At 47.1% G+C, this 17232-nt stretch overlaps 1 protein-coding gene across 1 annotated transcript; it reads left to right on the top strand.

The window, feature by feature from the left end:
- The first annotated feature begins 3039 nt into the window (after nucleotides 1-3039).
- Nucleotides 3040-5606, top strand: LOC141041408 (uncharacterized). Its single transcript, XM_073507555.1, has 3 exons — nucleotides 3040-3279; nucleotides 3715-3994; nucleotides 4378-5606. The coding sequence occupies exons 1-3, from the start codon at nucleotides 3040-3042 to the stop codon at nucleotides 5019-5021; spliced, it is 1164 nt and encodes a 387-aa protein (XP_073363656.1). The 3' UTR covers nucleotides 5022-5606.
- Nucleotides 5607-17232: the final 11626 nt, after the last annotated feature.

Below are 17232 nucleotides of genomic sequence, written 5' to 3'. Positions count from 1 at the left end.
CGGGCCTGCTAAGCCCCGCCGGCCGTGCTGCAGCAAGCTGGCGTCGGTGCCGCCAGCCCCCGTTGCGCAATGCCGCTCCCCTGCATACCGGGAATCACGCTGCCAACCAGCCCCGCCGCCGGCCCGCCCAGGCCCAGATGGGCCCCGTAGGGCCAAGATCTGGGCCGAGCACCGCCGCCAGGACGAGCCACAACGCCACCCCGCCGTCAACGACGGCGCCGCCGCCTAGCCGCCCGCCCGCTCTGCGCCAAGGAAACCCGCAGCTAGCAGGACCGCCGCCGCCTAGGAGCACCCCCCGGTGCAACTCCGCCCCGCGCCGGAGCCACCGGGAGGGAAGGGCAGGAGGGCCGCCGCCACCAGCGACCCCGGGGCCAGGGTTCTTGAGCTAGGGTTCGTCGATTTCTTCGGTGTTCTTGTGATCCCCCCCTTCATATATTTAGATATGTTATTTGTCAGTTCTTTAGGTTTTCTTTGCTGTTGTTTTGTAGGTTTTGCTCTCGTTAGTGCGTGCGTTAGGGTAGATGTGCTCCATCCGGGAGCACATTTGCTATTTCAGGTATGTGTATGCTCGTTCTCGTGCCCTTGATTTTTTGTTTGTGTTGTTCTGTGATGTATGGTCGGGTGCTTGCTATGAGTATGCTTTGGCTAGGGTTTGGCCAGTTTTCCCCTTTTTTGATCTAATCTCCCCTGCTTGAGCATATTCTTCTGTTAGGTCCCTTTTTTATAAAGGGCGTGTTATTATTTAAAAGGTTTAAGCATTACACTCGTTCTCGGCATACCTAAGATGCACAACCATAACCAAATCTAAGTTTCCAAAAATAAAAAAAGACGAAGTACAAGTAATCATGAGGAGACTGTATAACGTCTAAGACGTAGGAGGGCCAATCCGAAGATCATGCTGCCATCCATGTCGAGTAAAAGTATCCCTCGCCGTAGCCTCCAAGCGTGTACATACCTCCATAAACAGATCTCGATTCTCCACACGTTGTAGAGACGACCATAAACGAAGCGTACCGATACACTTGTAGATAACCTGTAGCAGAGAAGAACTTTTATCGTTAAAGACCTTATCATTCCTACATAGCCAAAGCGACCAAATCACGGCAAACGCTCCCACCCTGAGAAGCATTCTTAACTTACTATTGATCCCCTGTAGCTAGTTACCAAAAATGTTAGCAACAGTACATGAAGGATACTAGCCAGAAGCTACTTGAATGACTGACCATATAGAACGAGCCAATTTGCATTGAAAAGACAAGTGTTTTATGGTCTCATCATGATGACAAAAAACACATTGCACACTTCCATGCCAATTCCTTTTAATAAAGTTATCTTTGATAAGAATGACTCCTCAACGAAGATATTCTGTTAGGTCCTATTAGTTCTTAGATTGGTTCCAACCCCTAATGTTCTACTGGTAGATTAGATCCGTGGTGGGTGAAATTCGTTTTGTTGTTGACTTGCGGTTGTGTTTTAGTTGATTTTACAAGGGTGAGCATGCTTGTGCTAGGTATTGTTTAGATTCTTTTGTAGTTTTGTAGGTAATTCGGTTTGATTGATGTTTAGTAGGTAAGTTTTTAGGTCCTAAATTTATTTATTATGTTTATTATTAAGTATACTGTACAAAGTCTTAATTTTTCTTATTAGGTTTTTCTAGTTGATGATTAGCATGATTTGGTTGGACCTGTGTCGTGTCATGTACTCCCTCCGTTTTTTACTCCGCATATAAAACTTGGCCAAAGTCAAACTACATCAAATTTGACCAAATTTATATAAAAAATAAACATCTACAATACTAAAACTATATAGTATGAAAATACATTTAATATGAAGTTAGTCAGACTTTACAAAGCTTGACTTTGACCAAACCTTATATACATACTCAAAATAAACGGAGGGAGTACTGTACTGTAGTAGTGCTACGTGGTGCGGCATATTCGGAGCACGAAAGGGACGGTCGAGAAGAGACAGTGGAAAGCGCAGCGTCGATCGGCCTCGATCGAATCGCAGTTTTACTTTCTTTGTGGTCGCTGTCGCTGCAAGAAGCGGGCGACGTGTCGCCGCCCACACTGATCTCGTCGCCTCTCTTCCCTTTTTGTGTGTGTGGAGATGCAGTGCTCTTCTCGTCCCTAGCTTGTGGTGTCTGGTCTGGACCATTGAGTGGCCAGTGGCGATGTCGACACTATATAGTACCAGTAGTAACGAATATTTCGCTGGCGATATTCGGTCCCGTCGATCCGGGTTCAGGAAAGGCGCGGGGCGCCCCGTGCACCCTGTCGGTTCTGCTGCGCCTGCCCGTGCAATGATCTTGCGGATACAGAAACGAGCACAGTGGCATCTGATCGCTCTGCTAGATCGATGATTACGATCCGATTTTGTCTGCAAACAAATTACTACAGTAGTTGAGTTGGAAGAACAGAAGAACAAAGTTGAGATGGACGCGTTCGGGCAGGCGGGAACCGGGGAAGACGAAACCGAGTATAGCAGTCGCCGTAGCCGGTCGACGATGGGATGGGGAGACCCGATTGATTTTCTTGACGTGTGTGGCGTGGCGGCGCCGGCAGGCAGGCAGGGCCTCCACCGGATGCACCTGCGTGCGCCCATACGTGCCAGCTGCCCGGGCCGTTTCCCAACCGATCGATTCGGACTGGCGCGCGTGGCTACGTCGAGGTCAGGTCGTTGCGCCTACTACGTACATTTGCAGTTGCAGGTGCCTTCTCTTTGGTGCTCCGTACTCCACCGTGCGACCTCATCCTGTCCGCGTGCGTCTGTTTGAGGTAAAACGGACAAACCAGACGGCCCAGCGCGCGGGCACAACCGGACTTTTGTCCGTTTTGTGTCTGCTTTCGACCCATCCCCGGCCAAGTTTGCGCCGGTTTTGGGGTGAAACGGACAGCGCACGGACGGGCGGGACGCGCGCGCTTGTCCTCCCCTGACCCGCCTGTCGGTGGGAGAAACCAAAACCCCTCCACGCCCCATTTGGCGCCATTTCCCCATACCCTCCCACGCCCCTCCCGCCGCCCCTTCTCTCCCCCGTCCATGGCCGACGCCCCGCCGAATTCCGGCGGCCTGGCCGTCAACCCGCCCAGAAAGGTGAAGAAGAAGGCGGTCAAGGCGCCAAGGAAGCCGCGGTCAGAGTGCATGCCGGAGGAGATCGCCAAGTTGGACGCGGAATCGGCGAAGAGGAGGGAACGGAGAGCGGTCGTCAAGGTCAATGCCGCCGTGGCCAAGTTCGCTGCCCAGCGCGATGCGATGGAGGCCGCGCGGCGCAAGGCCGCGGTCGACGAGAAGGAGGACCTCGTCAACAAAGCGCACGCCCTCCTCATGCTTGGCATGGGCCGTCCGGCCGGTTTCCCTGCAGCGGCCGTCGGCCCGGCGAGCACAGGCTCGTCGGTCGCCCGGCCTCCGCACTGCCAGTCGTCGACGTCGCGGACCACGCCCATGTCGCCCGGCATTCCTCCGCCAAGGCACGACGGCCAGACCCATTTCTCGGGGTCGCCGGATGTTGGCTTGTTCGCGCCGTCCACACCGCGCCCCGCGGCCGTCATCGACCTCAACGTCACGCCTGGGTCCAGCAGCGGTGGCCGGCCGTCCGTCGAGATGCAAAGAAAGCAAGCACGGGCACCGTTCACGGGCACCATGCCGGCCCCCCGCGTCTTGTTTGACGGAATGCCAACACCAACGCCACCGGTTGACGACCCCTTCTACAACCAGTACATGGAGGACGTGATCTTCAAGGGTGGGCAGGGCCGTGCTTACAACCCCGATGAGACCCAAAGTCAGGATGGCCGCGCCCAGTACGTCCCCGATGAAGAGGCCGACGACCGTGCTGACTACGACCATGGTGACTCGTGGCATGAAGACGATGACATCTATATCGAAGGTGATGGTGATGAAGAAGAAGGCAATGACGTTGATATTAGTGGCGAGCCATTGTTCATCGACGAGCTCACCCAAAGAGCGGAAGCACAAAAGAAGAGGAAGAGCATTCGCATGGGTTCATATACACAAGATGAGGACAAGTTAATTTGCCAAGCTTGGATGGAGATTAGCCAAGATCCTAGGACCGGCGCGCAACAAAAGGGCATTGTTTTTTGGACGAGAGTCCACAAAACATTCCATGAAAGGAAGATGTTTGAGCCCTACCAAATTACAAGCAACCGTGGCATCGGCTCGATTCAAAAGAGGTGGTTGTTCATCCAACAAGAGTGCAACAAGTATTGAGCCGCATTTGAGAGCGTTGAAGCACGGCCCGTGAGTGGTCTCGGCGTTGGGGACATGGTATGCTCTCCTCTTCCTAGTCCTTTCCTTGCTACGGCCATGAGACTTCGACCTTGTATATGTTTGCATGTTCACTTGTTGTTGATCATGTGGTGTAGGCATTTCAATCTTTGGAGGCATTCAAGGCCCGGCACAATGACAAGCCATTCACTCTTACGCATTGTTGGACGATCATCAACAATTGCCCTAAGTTCAAGGACCAATACCGTGAACTTCAAAGGAAGAGAGGATTGAAGACGGCCAAGTTCGCCGGAGGTGGAGATGGCGAGGCGTTGAAGAGGCCGAGGGGCAAGACCAACTCCAAGGTTGACGACATACGTGATGCCTCATCCATGGCATTGCATGACACTTTGCATGGCATGATGTCTCAAAAGGATGTGAGGGACGAGAAGAAGCGGCAAAGCAAGGACGAGCAAATGAAGCAGTACCTAGACCTTCAAAGGAAGAAGCTTGAGATGGAGGAGGCGGCCAAGAGGAGGAAGATCGACATGGAGGAGGCGGCCCGACAAAGGCAGCTCGACATGGAGGAGGCGGCCCGGCAAAGGCAGCTCGACATCGAGGTCGACAACGTCAAGGCCAGGCGGAGGCAGCTCGACATCGAGGCCACCAATGCCGCCACCAAAGCAAAGGAGGTGACCCTTGCGATCATGAGCGTGGACTTGTCGAAGATGAGCGAGAAGATGAGGGCCTGGTTCGAGGCCAGGCAGAAGGAGATGCTCGACGCCGAAGGCCTGAACTAGGTCGTCCGATCGGCCGTGGCCGTTCTTTTTGGAGGCTGGCATGGGTGCCGCCCGCCCGCTGGGCCGTAGGCCGCGTGCCGGCGAGAAAAACATTCATTTTGGAGGCCGGCTGTGTTGCCTGTTGCTGGTTGTGTTGCCGGCGAGGACAACTATTCATTTTGGAGGTTGGCTGTGTTGCCGGCCGCTGGCTGAGTTGCCGGCGATGGACGTGTAGGCCGCTGGCTCTGTTGCCGGCGTGATGAACTGGGGCCGCTGGCCTGATGAACTAGGGATTGACATTTCAAACGTTGCTCTTTTTTTAAAATAGACACGGACAGGATGGGGCAAACGGATGCAGCCGCGCGCTGGGCGCACGGCCACCGCATCCTGGGACACGTCCAGACACGACACCATTGCCCTACCCAAACGGATAGATTTCGGATAAAACGGACGTCCGTTTGGGGTCACGCGGTGGAGTTGGCCTGAGTACGCGACTGGCTGGGCATCTGCCTAAGTGGAGCCCCCCGCGCGCCACCGGCTAATCGACGGACACGGACGGCCGGAGCGCGCGCTGGCGCGTACCGTACGTGCACACAGCACAGGTCGAACTTGTAGTCCCCAGCCGTGGTCGGCATTTGTATTGTATATATGCGCGTGTGGAGCTCCATCGGCTGCTGCTCCAGGGGTTCCATCCAACTAGTAGTAGTCCACATCGCGGGCCACACTGGAGATCAATCAATGCGGCCAACCGGTGGACGACGATGTTGTTGCCGTCCTAGACTAACTCTGGTTCACTCATGGACGGAGGTAGACTACGGCAAGATAGACAGTTTTCTGGCGCCCAAACGCCTCCTTTTGTATTCAGCACAAAACTGCCTCACTACAAACATGATTACAGCCTGCTTTGTAGCCCTCGGCGGCGACGCAGCGCCCACGCTTCTAACGCCCACGCACGCACCCTCGCTAACAGCCTCCACGTTCGTCCATGCAAACTAACTCCACCATGCACTAACAACCACGCATGGCTAGCCGAAAGCACTGGCTCTTACGCCTGCCCAGCGACACACACGCACGCCACAGCCTAGCTATTGCCACGAGCCCACACACGCATGCCACACACGTGAACGCATGGCTTATTCCTAACAGACGACCCAGCCAGAGCCAACCAGTTCCTACTGTTTCTTGCTGCTATCACGCAGGATTAGCTAGTCATTTCTTAGACGAAATACTAAATAGTTACTTCCCGCAAAAAAAAAAGAAATAAATAGTTACTCCTTTTTCATCATTGTATGTATTCTACAAGAAGAGGCATGAAACTAACTTGTCCTCTTGGAGATGGAGAGGCCGTAACTAATCTCAAACAATCACCATCATATGATATAGTATGACCCCTGTAGACAACTAAGTATCAGCCAAGATATGGGAGTATAATATTACACGAGAACTATCTTGTTAAACGTGGCCGATAAGAGGAGTGCCTAATCCTCCTGCTCCTCCATTGCTTTTTTTTTTTTTGAAACAAGGCAAAAGATTTGCCATTTCATTGATTAAAAAGGAGGTTTAGACAGGCCACGAAGTGCCTCGAAATAAAATCTACCCTCGTGGCATTACAATATTCAAATGCTTGGCGCCCGCCAACGCCCAAAGCGACAACCTCTCTTTTATCTTACTAATGACGACCGTTGTAGGTGCGGCCGTGTTGCGAAAAACTCTAGCATTGTGCTCCGTCCAAATTTCCCAGGAGATTAGCATCATGAGTGAGGCAAGCGCCTTGGGGGATTCGAAACGAAGATATACGTTTCCATTCCACCATTCCCACACCAAGCCCCTCGCTGACCAAGTAGTAGTATGAATGTGATCCATGCCAAGCCAGTGAAGAATATCGTTCCACACACGAAGGGTGAAACGACATTGGAAAAGTAAGTGGGCTGCCGTCTCTGGACTTTGCTTGCAAAGAGGGCATTGATACGTCTCCAACGTATCTATAATTTTTGATTGTTCCATGCTATTATATTATCCATCTAGGATGTTTTATATGCATTTATATGCTATTTTATATGATTTTTGGGACTAACCTATTAACCTAGAGCCCAGTGCCAGTTTCTGTTTTTTCCATTGTTTTTGAGTATCGCAGAAAAGGAAAACCAAACGGAGTCCAATTGACCTGAAATTCAACGGAGATTGTTTTTGGACCAGAAGAAGCCCAACCGGAGATGGGCCAGAAAAGTTCCGAGGCCCCCACGAGGGTGGGGGGCGCACCCTACCCCCCTGGGCGCGCCCCCTACCTCGTGGCCGCCTCGGAGACCCCCCTGACTTGTTCCCGACGCCAAAACCTCTTATATATACCCAAACTTCCAGAACATAACCTAGATCGGGAGTTTCGCCGCCGCAAGCCTCTGTAGCCACCGAAAACCAATATAGACCCGTTCCGGCACCCAGCCGAAGGGGGGAATCCCTCTCCGGTGGCCATCTTTATAATACCGGCGCTCTCCATTTACGAGGAGGGAGTAGTTCACCCTTGGGGCTGAGGGTATGTACCAATAGCTATGTGCTTGATCTCTCTCTCTCTCTCTATCATGTTCTTGAGGTGGTACGATCTTGATGTATCGCGAGCTTTGCTATTATAGTTGGATCTTATGATATTTCTCCCCCTCTACTCTCTTGTAATGGATTGCGTTTTCCATTTGAAGTTATCTTATCGGATTGAGTCTTTAAGGATTTGAGAACACTTGATGTATGTCGTGCATGTGCTTATCTGTGGTGACAATGGGATATCACGTGATCTACTTGATGTATGTTTTGGTGATCAACTTGTGGGTTCCGTAACATTGTGAACTTATGCATAGGGGTTGGCATACGTTTTCGTCTTGACTCTCCGGTAGAAACTTTGGGGCACTTGTATCACCATCTCTTCGCCGAACTAGTGCACCTATACAATTTTCAGATTACAAAAACCTATATTTACTATCTCTTCGCCGAACTAGTGCACTTATTTTCAGATTACAAAAACCTATATTTACCATCCATATTGCACTTGTATCACCATCTCTTCGCCGAACTAGTGCACCTATACAATTTAACATTGTATTGGGTGTGTTGGGGACACAAGAGACTCTTTGTTATTTGGTTGCAGAGTTGCTTGAGAGATACCATCTTCATCCTACGCCTCCCTCGAATTGATAAACCTTAGGTCATCCACTTGAGGGAAATTTTCTACTGTCCTACAAACCTCTGCACTTGGAAGCCCAACAACGTCTACAAGAAGAAGGTTGTGTAGTAGACATCAAGCAGTTTCTGGCGCCGTTGCCGGGGAGGTGAGTGCTTGAAGGTATATCTTTAGATCTTGCAATCAAATCTTTTAGTTTCTTGTTTTATCACTAGTTTAGTCTATAAAAGAAAACTACAAAAAATGGAATTAAGGGTGCCTCATATTTTAATATCTTTCGTGAAAATGATGGAAAGGAAAATTGTGCTCAAGTACTAGAAGAAGAATTACATAGAATGCTTCGCATAAAATATGTGAATGATGAACATGATTGCAATGTTGTTAGTATGAATTCTTTGAATACCCATGATGCTAATGATATGCAAAGCCACAAGCTTGGGGATGCTATGTTTGATGAAGATGATATGTTTAGTCCCCCAAGTTTTGATATGCAAATTTATTATGATGATAGCATGCCTCCTACTTATGATGATTATATTGATGAAAGTGAGTTTGGAAGAGTGTCAACTTTAGGAAGTAATAATCCCACTATTTTGGAGGCTGTTGAACCTTATTGTGATAATTATAAAAGTGGATTTGGAGAGGTCATGACTTTATTTAGTAATGATTCCACTATCTTGGAAGAGGTTTCAATCGATTATGATGAGAACAAAGTTGCTACTTATGATAATTATTGTGATGATACTGATGCAATAAAAAGTAGTGATGATTATATTTATAAAACTTGTCATGATTATGATTACCCTTTTTCTGAACTTTATTCTTTGAATGTGGAAACAATTTATAGTATTCGAGTTTCTTATGATACTCTCACTATTCCGAATGAGAAGAAAATTGCTTATGTGGAGAGTAATAAAAATTCTATACTTGTAGATCATGAAAAGAATGCTTTATGTGATGGTTATATTGTTGAATTCATTCATGATGCTACTGAAAATTATTATGAGGGAGGAATGTATGCTCGTAGGAATTGCAATAATATCAAGTTTCCTCTCTATGTGCTTAAAGTTTTGAAGTTATGCTTGTTTTTCCTTCCTATGCTAGTTGATTATTGTTCCCATAAGTTGTTTGCTCACAAAATCCCTATGCATAGGAAGTGGGTTAGACTTAAATGTGCTATTCATATTCTTCATGATGCTCTCTTTATGTTTCAATTCTTATCTTTTATGTGAGCATCATTGAAATCATCATGCCTAGCTAGGGGCGTTAAACGTTAGCGCTTGTTGGGAGGCAACCCAATTTTATTTTTGTTCTTTGCTTTTTGCTCCTGTTTAGTAATAAATAATTCATCTAGCCTCTGGTTAGATGTGGTTTTATGTTTTAATTAGTGTTTGTGCCAAGTAGAACCTTTGGGAAGACTTGGGTGAAGTCTTTATGATCTTGCTGTAAAAAACAGAAACTTTAGCGCTCACGAGCTTAGCTGCCATTTTTTACTGGAGAGTGATTTTAGGTTGATTATTTTTGCAGATGATTAATAGACAAATTCCTCAGGTCCACCAATTTATTTCAGAATTTTTGGAGTTTACAGAAGTATTCGAATGACACAGATTACTACAGACTGTTCTGTTTTTGACAGATTCTGTTTTCATTGTGTTGTTTGCTTATTTTGATGAATCTATGAGTAGTATCGGAGGGTATGAACCATAGAGAAGTTGGAATACTGTAGATATTACACCAATATGAATTTAGAATGAGTTCACAACATTACCTAAGTGGTGATTTATTTTCTTATACTAACGGAGTTTACGAGTTTTCTGTTGAGTTTTGTGTTGTGAAGGTTCAAGTTTTGGGTAAAGATTCGATGGACTATGGAATAAGGAGTGGCAAGAGCCTAAGCTTGGGGATGCCCGATGCACCCCAAGGTAATATTCAAGGTCAACCAAGAGCCTAAGCTTGGGGATGCCCCGGATGGCATCCCCTCTTTCGTCTTCGTTCATCGGTAACTTTACTTCGAGCTATTTTTTTATTCACCACATGATATGTGTTTTGCTTGGAGCGTCATTTTATTTTCTTTTGTTTTGCTTGCTGTTTGAATAAAATACCAAGATCTGAAATTCTTAAATGTTAGAGAGTCTTCACATAGTTGTATAATTATTTGACTACTCATTGATCTTCACTTATATCTTTCAGAGTAGTTTGTCATTTGCTCTAGTGCTTCACTTATATCCTTTTAGAGCACGACGGTGGTTTTATTTTGTACAAATTGTTGGTCTCTTATGCTTCACTTATATTATTTTGAGAGTCCTAAACAGCATGGTAATTTGCTTAGGTTATGAAATTAGTCCTAATATGATAGGCATCCAAGATGGGTACAATAAAAACTTTCATATAAAGCGCATTGAATACTATGAGAAGTTTGATACTTGATGATAGTTTTGAGATATGAAGATGGTGATATTAGAGTTGTGCTAGTTGAGTAATTGTGAATTTGAGAAATACTTGTGTTGAAGTTTGCAAGTCCCGTAGCATGCATGTATGGTAAGCGTTGTGTGACAAATGTGAAGCATGAGGTGTTCCTTGATTGCTTTCCTTATGAGTGGCGGTCGGGGACGAGCGATGGTCTTGTCCTACCAATCTATCTCCCTAGGAGCATGCGCGTAGTGCTTGGTTTTTGATGACTTGTAGATTTTTGCAATAAGTATGTGAGTTCTTTATGACTAATGTTGAGTCCATGGATTATACGCACTCTCACCCTTCCATCATTGCTAGCCTCTTCGGTACCGTGCATTGCCCTTTCTCACCTTGAGAGTTGGTGCAAACTTCGCCGGTGCATCCAAACCCCGTGATATGATACGCTCTATCACACATAAACCTCCTTATATCTTCCTCAAAACAGCCACCATACCTACCTATTATGGCATTTCCATAGCCATTCCGAGATATATTGCCATGCAACTTTCCACCGTTCCGTTTATTATGACACGCATCATCATTGTCATATTGCCTTGCATGATCATGTAGTTGACATCGTATTTGTGGCAAAGCCACCGTTCATAATTCTTTCATACATGTCACTCATGAGTCATTGCCCATCCTGGTACACCGCCGGAGGCATTCATATAGAGTCATACTTTGTTCTAGTACCGAGTTGTAAATAAATAAAAGTGTGATGATCATCATTAATAGAGCATTGTCCCATGAAAAAAAGGCAAAAAAAGGGCAAAAAAAAAGAGAAAGGCCAAATAAAAAAGGAAGGCCTAAAAAAAGAAAAAAAGAGAGAAAGGGACAATGCTACTATCCTTTTTCCACACTTGTGCTTCAAATTAGCACAATGATCTTCATGATAGAGAGTCTCTTATATTGTCACTTTCATATACTAGTGGGAATTTTTCATTATAGAACTTGGGTTGTATATTCCAACAATGGGCTTCCTCAAATGCCCTAGGTCTTCGTGAGCAAGCAAGTTGGATGCACACCCACTTAGTTTTTTTTGTTGAGTTTTCATACATTTATAGCTCTAGTGCATCAGTTGCATGGCAATCCCTACTCCTCACATTGACATCAATTGATGGACATCTCCATAGCCCGTTAATTAGCCGCGTCGATGTGAGACTTTCTCCTTTTTTGTCTTCTCCACACAACCCCCATTATTATATTCTATTCCACCAATAGTGCTATATCCATGGCTCACGCTCATGTATTGCAAGAAAGTTGAAAAAGTTTGAGATTACTAAAGTATGAAACAATTGCTTGGCTTGTCATCGGGGTTGTGCATGATGAGAGCATTCTTGTGTGACGAAAATGGAGCATGACCAAACTATATGATTTTGTAGGGATGAACTTTCTTTGGCAATGTTATTTTGAGAAGACATAATTGCTTGGTTAGTATGCTTGAAGTATTATTATTTTTATGTCAATATTAAACTTTTGTCTTGAATCTTATGGATCTGAATATTCTTGCCACAATAAATAAGATTACATTGATAAATATGTTAGGTAGCGTTCCACATCAAAAATTCTGTTTTGATCATTTACCTACTCGAGGACGAGCAGGAATTAAGCTCGGGGATGCTTGATACGTCTCCAACGTATCTATAATTTTTTATTGTTCCATGCTATTATATTATCCATCTAGGATGTTTTATATGCATTTATATGCTATTTTACATGATTTTTGGGACTACCTATTAACCTAGAGCCCAGTGCCAGTTTCTGTTTTTTCCTTGTTTTTGAGTATCGCAGAAAAGGAAAACCAAATGGAGTCCAATTGGCCTGAAATTCAACGGAGATTGTTTTTGGACCAGAAGAAGCCCACGGAGTACGGGAGATGGGCCAGAAGAGTCCCGAGGCCGCCACGAGGGTGGGGGCGCGCCCCCTACCTCGTGGTCGCCTCGGAGACCCCCCTGACTTGTTCCCGACGCCAAAACCTCTTATATATACCCAAACTTCCAGAACATAACCTAGATCGGGAGTTCCGCCGCCGCAAGCCTCTGTAGCCACCGAAAAACAATCTAGACCCGTTACGGCACCCTGCCGGAGGGGGGAATCCCTCTCCGGTGGCCATCTTCATCATCCCGGCGCTCTCCATGACGAGGAGGGAGTAGTTCACCCTTGGGGCTGAGGGTATGTACCAGTAGCTATGTGTTTGATCTCTCTCTCTCTCTCTCTCTCTCTCTCTCTCTCTCTCTCGTGTTCTTGAGGTGGTACGATCTTGATGTATCGCGAGCTTTGTTATTATAGTTGGATCTTGTGATGTTTCTCCCCCTCTACTCTCTTTTAATGGATTGAGTTTTCCCTTTGAAGTTATCTTATCGGATTGAGTCTTTAAGGATTTGAGAACACTTGATGTATGTCGTGCATGTGCTTATCTGTGGTGACAATGGGATATCACGTGATCTAGTTGATGTATGTTTTGGTGATCAACTTGTGGGTTCCGTAACATTGTGAACTTATGCATAGGGGTTGGCACACGTTTTCGTCTTGACTCTCCGGTAGAAACTTTGGGGCACTCTTTGAAGTTCTTTGTGTTGGTTGAATAGATGCATCTGAGATTGTGTGATGCATATCGTATAATCATACCCACGGATACTTGAGGTGACATTAGGGTTTTGGTTGATTTGTGTCTTAAGGTGTTATTCTAGTACGAACTCTTGAATAGATCGATCAGAAAGAATAACTTTGAGGTGGTTTCGTACCCTACCATAATCTCTTCGTTTGTTCTCCTCTATTAGTGACTTTGGAGTGACTCTTTGTTGCATGTTGAGGGATTGTTATATGATCTAATTATGTTATTATTGTTGAGAGAACTTGCACTAGTGAAAGTATGAACCCTAAGCCTTGTTTCAAAGCATTGCAATACCGTTTGTGCTCACTTTTATCATTAGTTACCTTGCTGTTTTTATACTTTCAGATTACAAAAACCTATATCTACCATCCATATTGCACTTGTATCACCATCTCTTCGCCGAACTAGTGCACCTATACAATTTACCATTGTATTGGGTGTGTTGGGGACACAAGAGACTCTTTGTTATTTGGTTGCAGGGTTGCTTGAGAGAGACCATCTTCATCCTACGCCTCCCTCGGATTGATAAAACTTAGGTCATCCACTTGAGGGAAATTTGCTACTGTCCTACAAACCTGTGCACTTGGAGGCCCGACAACGTCTACAAGAAGAAGGTTATGTAGTAGACATCAGGCATGTCCTGCAGTTGGGCCACCCACGTCGAGCAAGATGATCCGATGTCCAGATTCTATCTTGAAGTACAAGCCAGGTGAAAAATTTGCACCGCGGAGGATCCCACACCTTCCACACCGATAGGACCATTGGCGACGTAGTTAGACCCTCAAACTGCACCTTGTAAGCCGAGGAAGCAGAGTACGATCCATCCTTGGTGAACTTCCAAATAATGAATCCTCCACGTCCTCATCCAGAGTGACCGAGTCAATCTTCTCCCAAAGTGTGGCGAACTGGTGGACGTGGTCTACTATGAGACCGTTGGAGACGTTAATATGAGAGATCCAAGTGTTGTTTGTTGAAGTCTGTTTGACCGAGCAGTTTTTCGTTCGGGAGAGGTCGAAAATGCCAGGCGCGAGGTCCCGCGGGCGCATGCCATCAAGCCAGGAGGAGGCCCAGAACTTGGCCACATGCCCATTGCCAACCGAGACGGAAGTGGCAGCTGCAAAAAAGTCCCTGTCTTCATCAGTGCATGGCGTACCCATACCAATCCACGGTCTTGTGGACTCTTCCCACTCGAGCCAAAGCCATCGAAGCTTGAGAGCCTTAGCAAACTTGTCCAAGTTGAGCACACCTAAGCCACCATGCTTCTTAGGCTTGTAGACAAGGTCCCAATTGAATTTGCATTTCCCACCAGAAACCTTGTCGGTGCCTGCCCAAAGATAGGCGTGATGGATAGTGTCAATCTTCCGAAGGACCTCAGCTGGGATGTCGAGCGGTGTGAGGTGGTAAATGGCAACGGCAGTGAGAACAACTTTGACAAGGACGGCCCTACCGGAGGTAGCGACATGTGTTCCTTGCCACGGAGGGAGTTTGTCGGCCACCTTATCCTCAAGGTGCTGAAAGTGGATCCTCTTGAGGCGCTTGACCGATAACGGTAGTCCAAGATATCTCATTGGAAAGGACATGCGGACAGCTGGGAAAGCATGAAGAATGTCTTGAAGATCGACACGTTCGCAACGAATCGGGGCGACGAGGCTTTTAGCATAATTAGTGACTAAACCGGTAACCTCTCCAAAGAAAGCCAGGACAGAAGCAAAAAACTGGATGTCCTCCTTGATGGGCTTGACAAAGATGGCTGCATCATCATAAAGAGAAGCACGGATGGTCGTTGCCCTACCATAGAGAGGATGGAGGTGCCCTTGAGATGTGGCCTTGTTTAGGAGATGGTGCAGGGGGTCAATTGCCAGCACGAACAGTAACGGGGAGAGCGGGTCAGCTTGCCTAAGACCGCGGCCATGCTTCACTGGGTCACCCAAAATTCTGTTGATCTAGACCCTTGAGGAGGCCGTGGAAAGGAGTGCCAAAACCCAGTCACGAAATTTTCTCGGGAAGCCCAAGTGCCTCAGAAGATCCAAGAGGAAATCCCAACGCACGGAATCAAAAGCTTTCTTGATGTCAAATTTGAATAGCAGCGTCGGCGTCTTGTTGCGGTGGAATTTCCTTGCCAAGCTTCTCACATATGTGAAATTATCATTGATGCTCCTCTTCATGATGAAGGCGCTTTGAGCATTAGAGACAAGGTTTTGCATGTGTGGTGCAAGTCTCGAGGCCATGACCTTAGCAATAATCTTAGCGATGGCGTGGATGAGGCTAATGGGACGGAAATCTGAGATGCATTCCGCCCCATTCTTCTTTGGAATGAGGGCAATGTTTGCGGAGTTGAGCCAATGAAGGTTGGATGTATGCAAGCTCGAGAAGTGATTGACCGCGTTCATAACGTCGCCCTTGATGATTTCCCAACAGTCCTTGAAGAAGGCCCCGGTGAAGCCATCCGGACCCGGAGCTTTGTCACACGGCATATCAAAGATCGCCTTCTTGACCTCCTCCTCCGTGAAGGCAGCCCCAAGATCAGAGAGATCGCAAGCGGGGGTTAGATGTCAATGCTGCGGGATGCCCCTCTCTTGGTGACCTCCGCGAGATGGTTTTGGATGATGGATTTTTATGCTCATGCTCTGTGACCCATCCATTGTTATGCCTAAGATGGTGTATGGAATTGTTGCGCCTTCTATGATTCAGTCGGAGGTGAAAGAAACGAGTGTTGGCATCTCCATCTTTGAGATTGGTAATTCTCGAGCATTGCCTTTTCCACGCTCGCGCGAGCACGGTCAAGCTAACCACCTTGCGCTTGAGTCTCCTATGAATATCCAGCTCTTCTGCACTCAAAGGACGACATTCTTGGGCCACATCCATACGGAGGATGACCTCAAGAGCCATTTGTATTTTGTAGCTTTGAATGCGCAAAAATTGTCTTGCTCCATTTCCTAAGCACCCGACTTGTCTTCTTCATCTTGTGGAAGAGGATGTGGTAAGGATCTACATGGTTCACCTCTTGGTTCCATGCACTGTTGACGACCTCCTTGAATCTGGGCATCTTGATCCAAAAGTTTTCAAGGCGGAAAGATTTGGTCCTAGGCGGTCCTTTGTCATTTGCGAGGAGGAGATGGCAATGGTCTGAGAGTGACGATGAGAGAGCATGTAGGAGGTGTGTGCCGAAGTGTAGGTCCCATTCTTCATTGTAGAAAAAGGAATCTAGCTTGCTTAAGGTTGGGTCGTTTCGCTCGTTACTCTATGTGAACTTCCTGTTTTGAAGATGTATCTCTTTTAGCTCGCACGCATTGAGGGCGTTACGGAAGCGAACGATGCGACTTCGGTCAACGTTTGCACGATTCTTGTCTCTCGCTCGGTAAATTTTATTAGAATCACCATTAACCAACCACCTTTCGCCAGGGTGGGGCTTCTCACTGACCAACTCTTGGAAGAAGTCGTCTTTGAGGTTGCTTCTCGTCGGGCCGTACACGGTTCTGAGCTTGAAGGATTCACCCGGCGAGGAGAGGGAGACTTTGGCTGAGAGGAAGAAAGCACCAATGTTCACATCTTGGATTTTGACAAAATTTTCGTCCCAGAGAAGAAGGATTCCGCCTCGGGTGCCAACAGACGGGCGTTGAGCAAAACTCTTCAATCGATGTCCCCCAAGAAAAGAAGCAATTGGAGCTTGGTCTCCTGAGGGCACACAATGTGACACGGAGTGGCAATGATGGTCTCATGGATGGTGGCGCGGCGATCAGGACAGTTCAAACCTCGGACGCTCCAGCACAAAATACTCAGGTTTTGGTCTAACATAATTGACTACAGATTACAACATGGCCAAGCTTGCCAGAACCAGCATCAGGAACACATGTGTGCGTTACTAGAGCCCAAACACTTGACAACAACAAACAAACATGTACGGATGCCTCGCTAGGGCCGGTAGCAGTGGTCACTAGGACCAGCAGCAAACAGGCGTACACTCTAAGGGTTGTAGCTATCATTAGGAGCAGAATACAACC

This window comes from Aegilops tauschii, chromosome 2 (assembly GCF_002575655.3).
Source record: "Aegilops tauschii subsp. strangulata cultivar AL8/78 chromosome 2, Aet v6.0, whole genome shotgun sequence".
In the NCBI taxonomy this organism is placed as follows: Eukaryota; Viridiplantae; Streptophyta; class Magnoliopsida; order Poales; family Poaceae; genus Aegilops; species Aegilops tauschii.
Note: the sequence above shows the minus strand (reverse complement) of the source record. Positions and strands in the feature narration are given on the sequence as shown.

Excerpts from the sequence above, each read along its gene's own strand:
- LOC141041408 (XM_073507555.1), top strand. The coding sequence starts at position 3,040 with ATGGCCGACGCCCCGCCGAATTCCGGCGGCCTGGCCGTCAACCCGCCC. Across the intron at positions 3,280-3,714 it reads CCGCGCGGCGCAAGGCCGCG|TACATGGAGGACGTGATCTT; the intron begins GTCGACGAGAAG and ends TTCTACAACCAG. Across the intron at positions 3,995-4,377 it reads GAAGAGGAAGAGCATTCGCA|AGGCATTTCAATCTTTGGAG; the intron begins TGGGTTCATATA and ends ATCATGTGGTGT.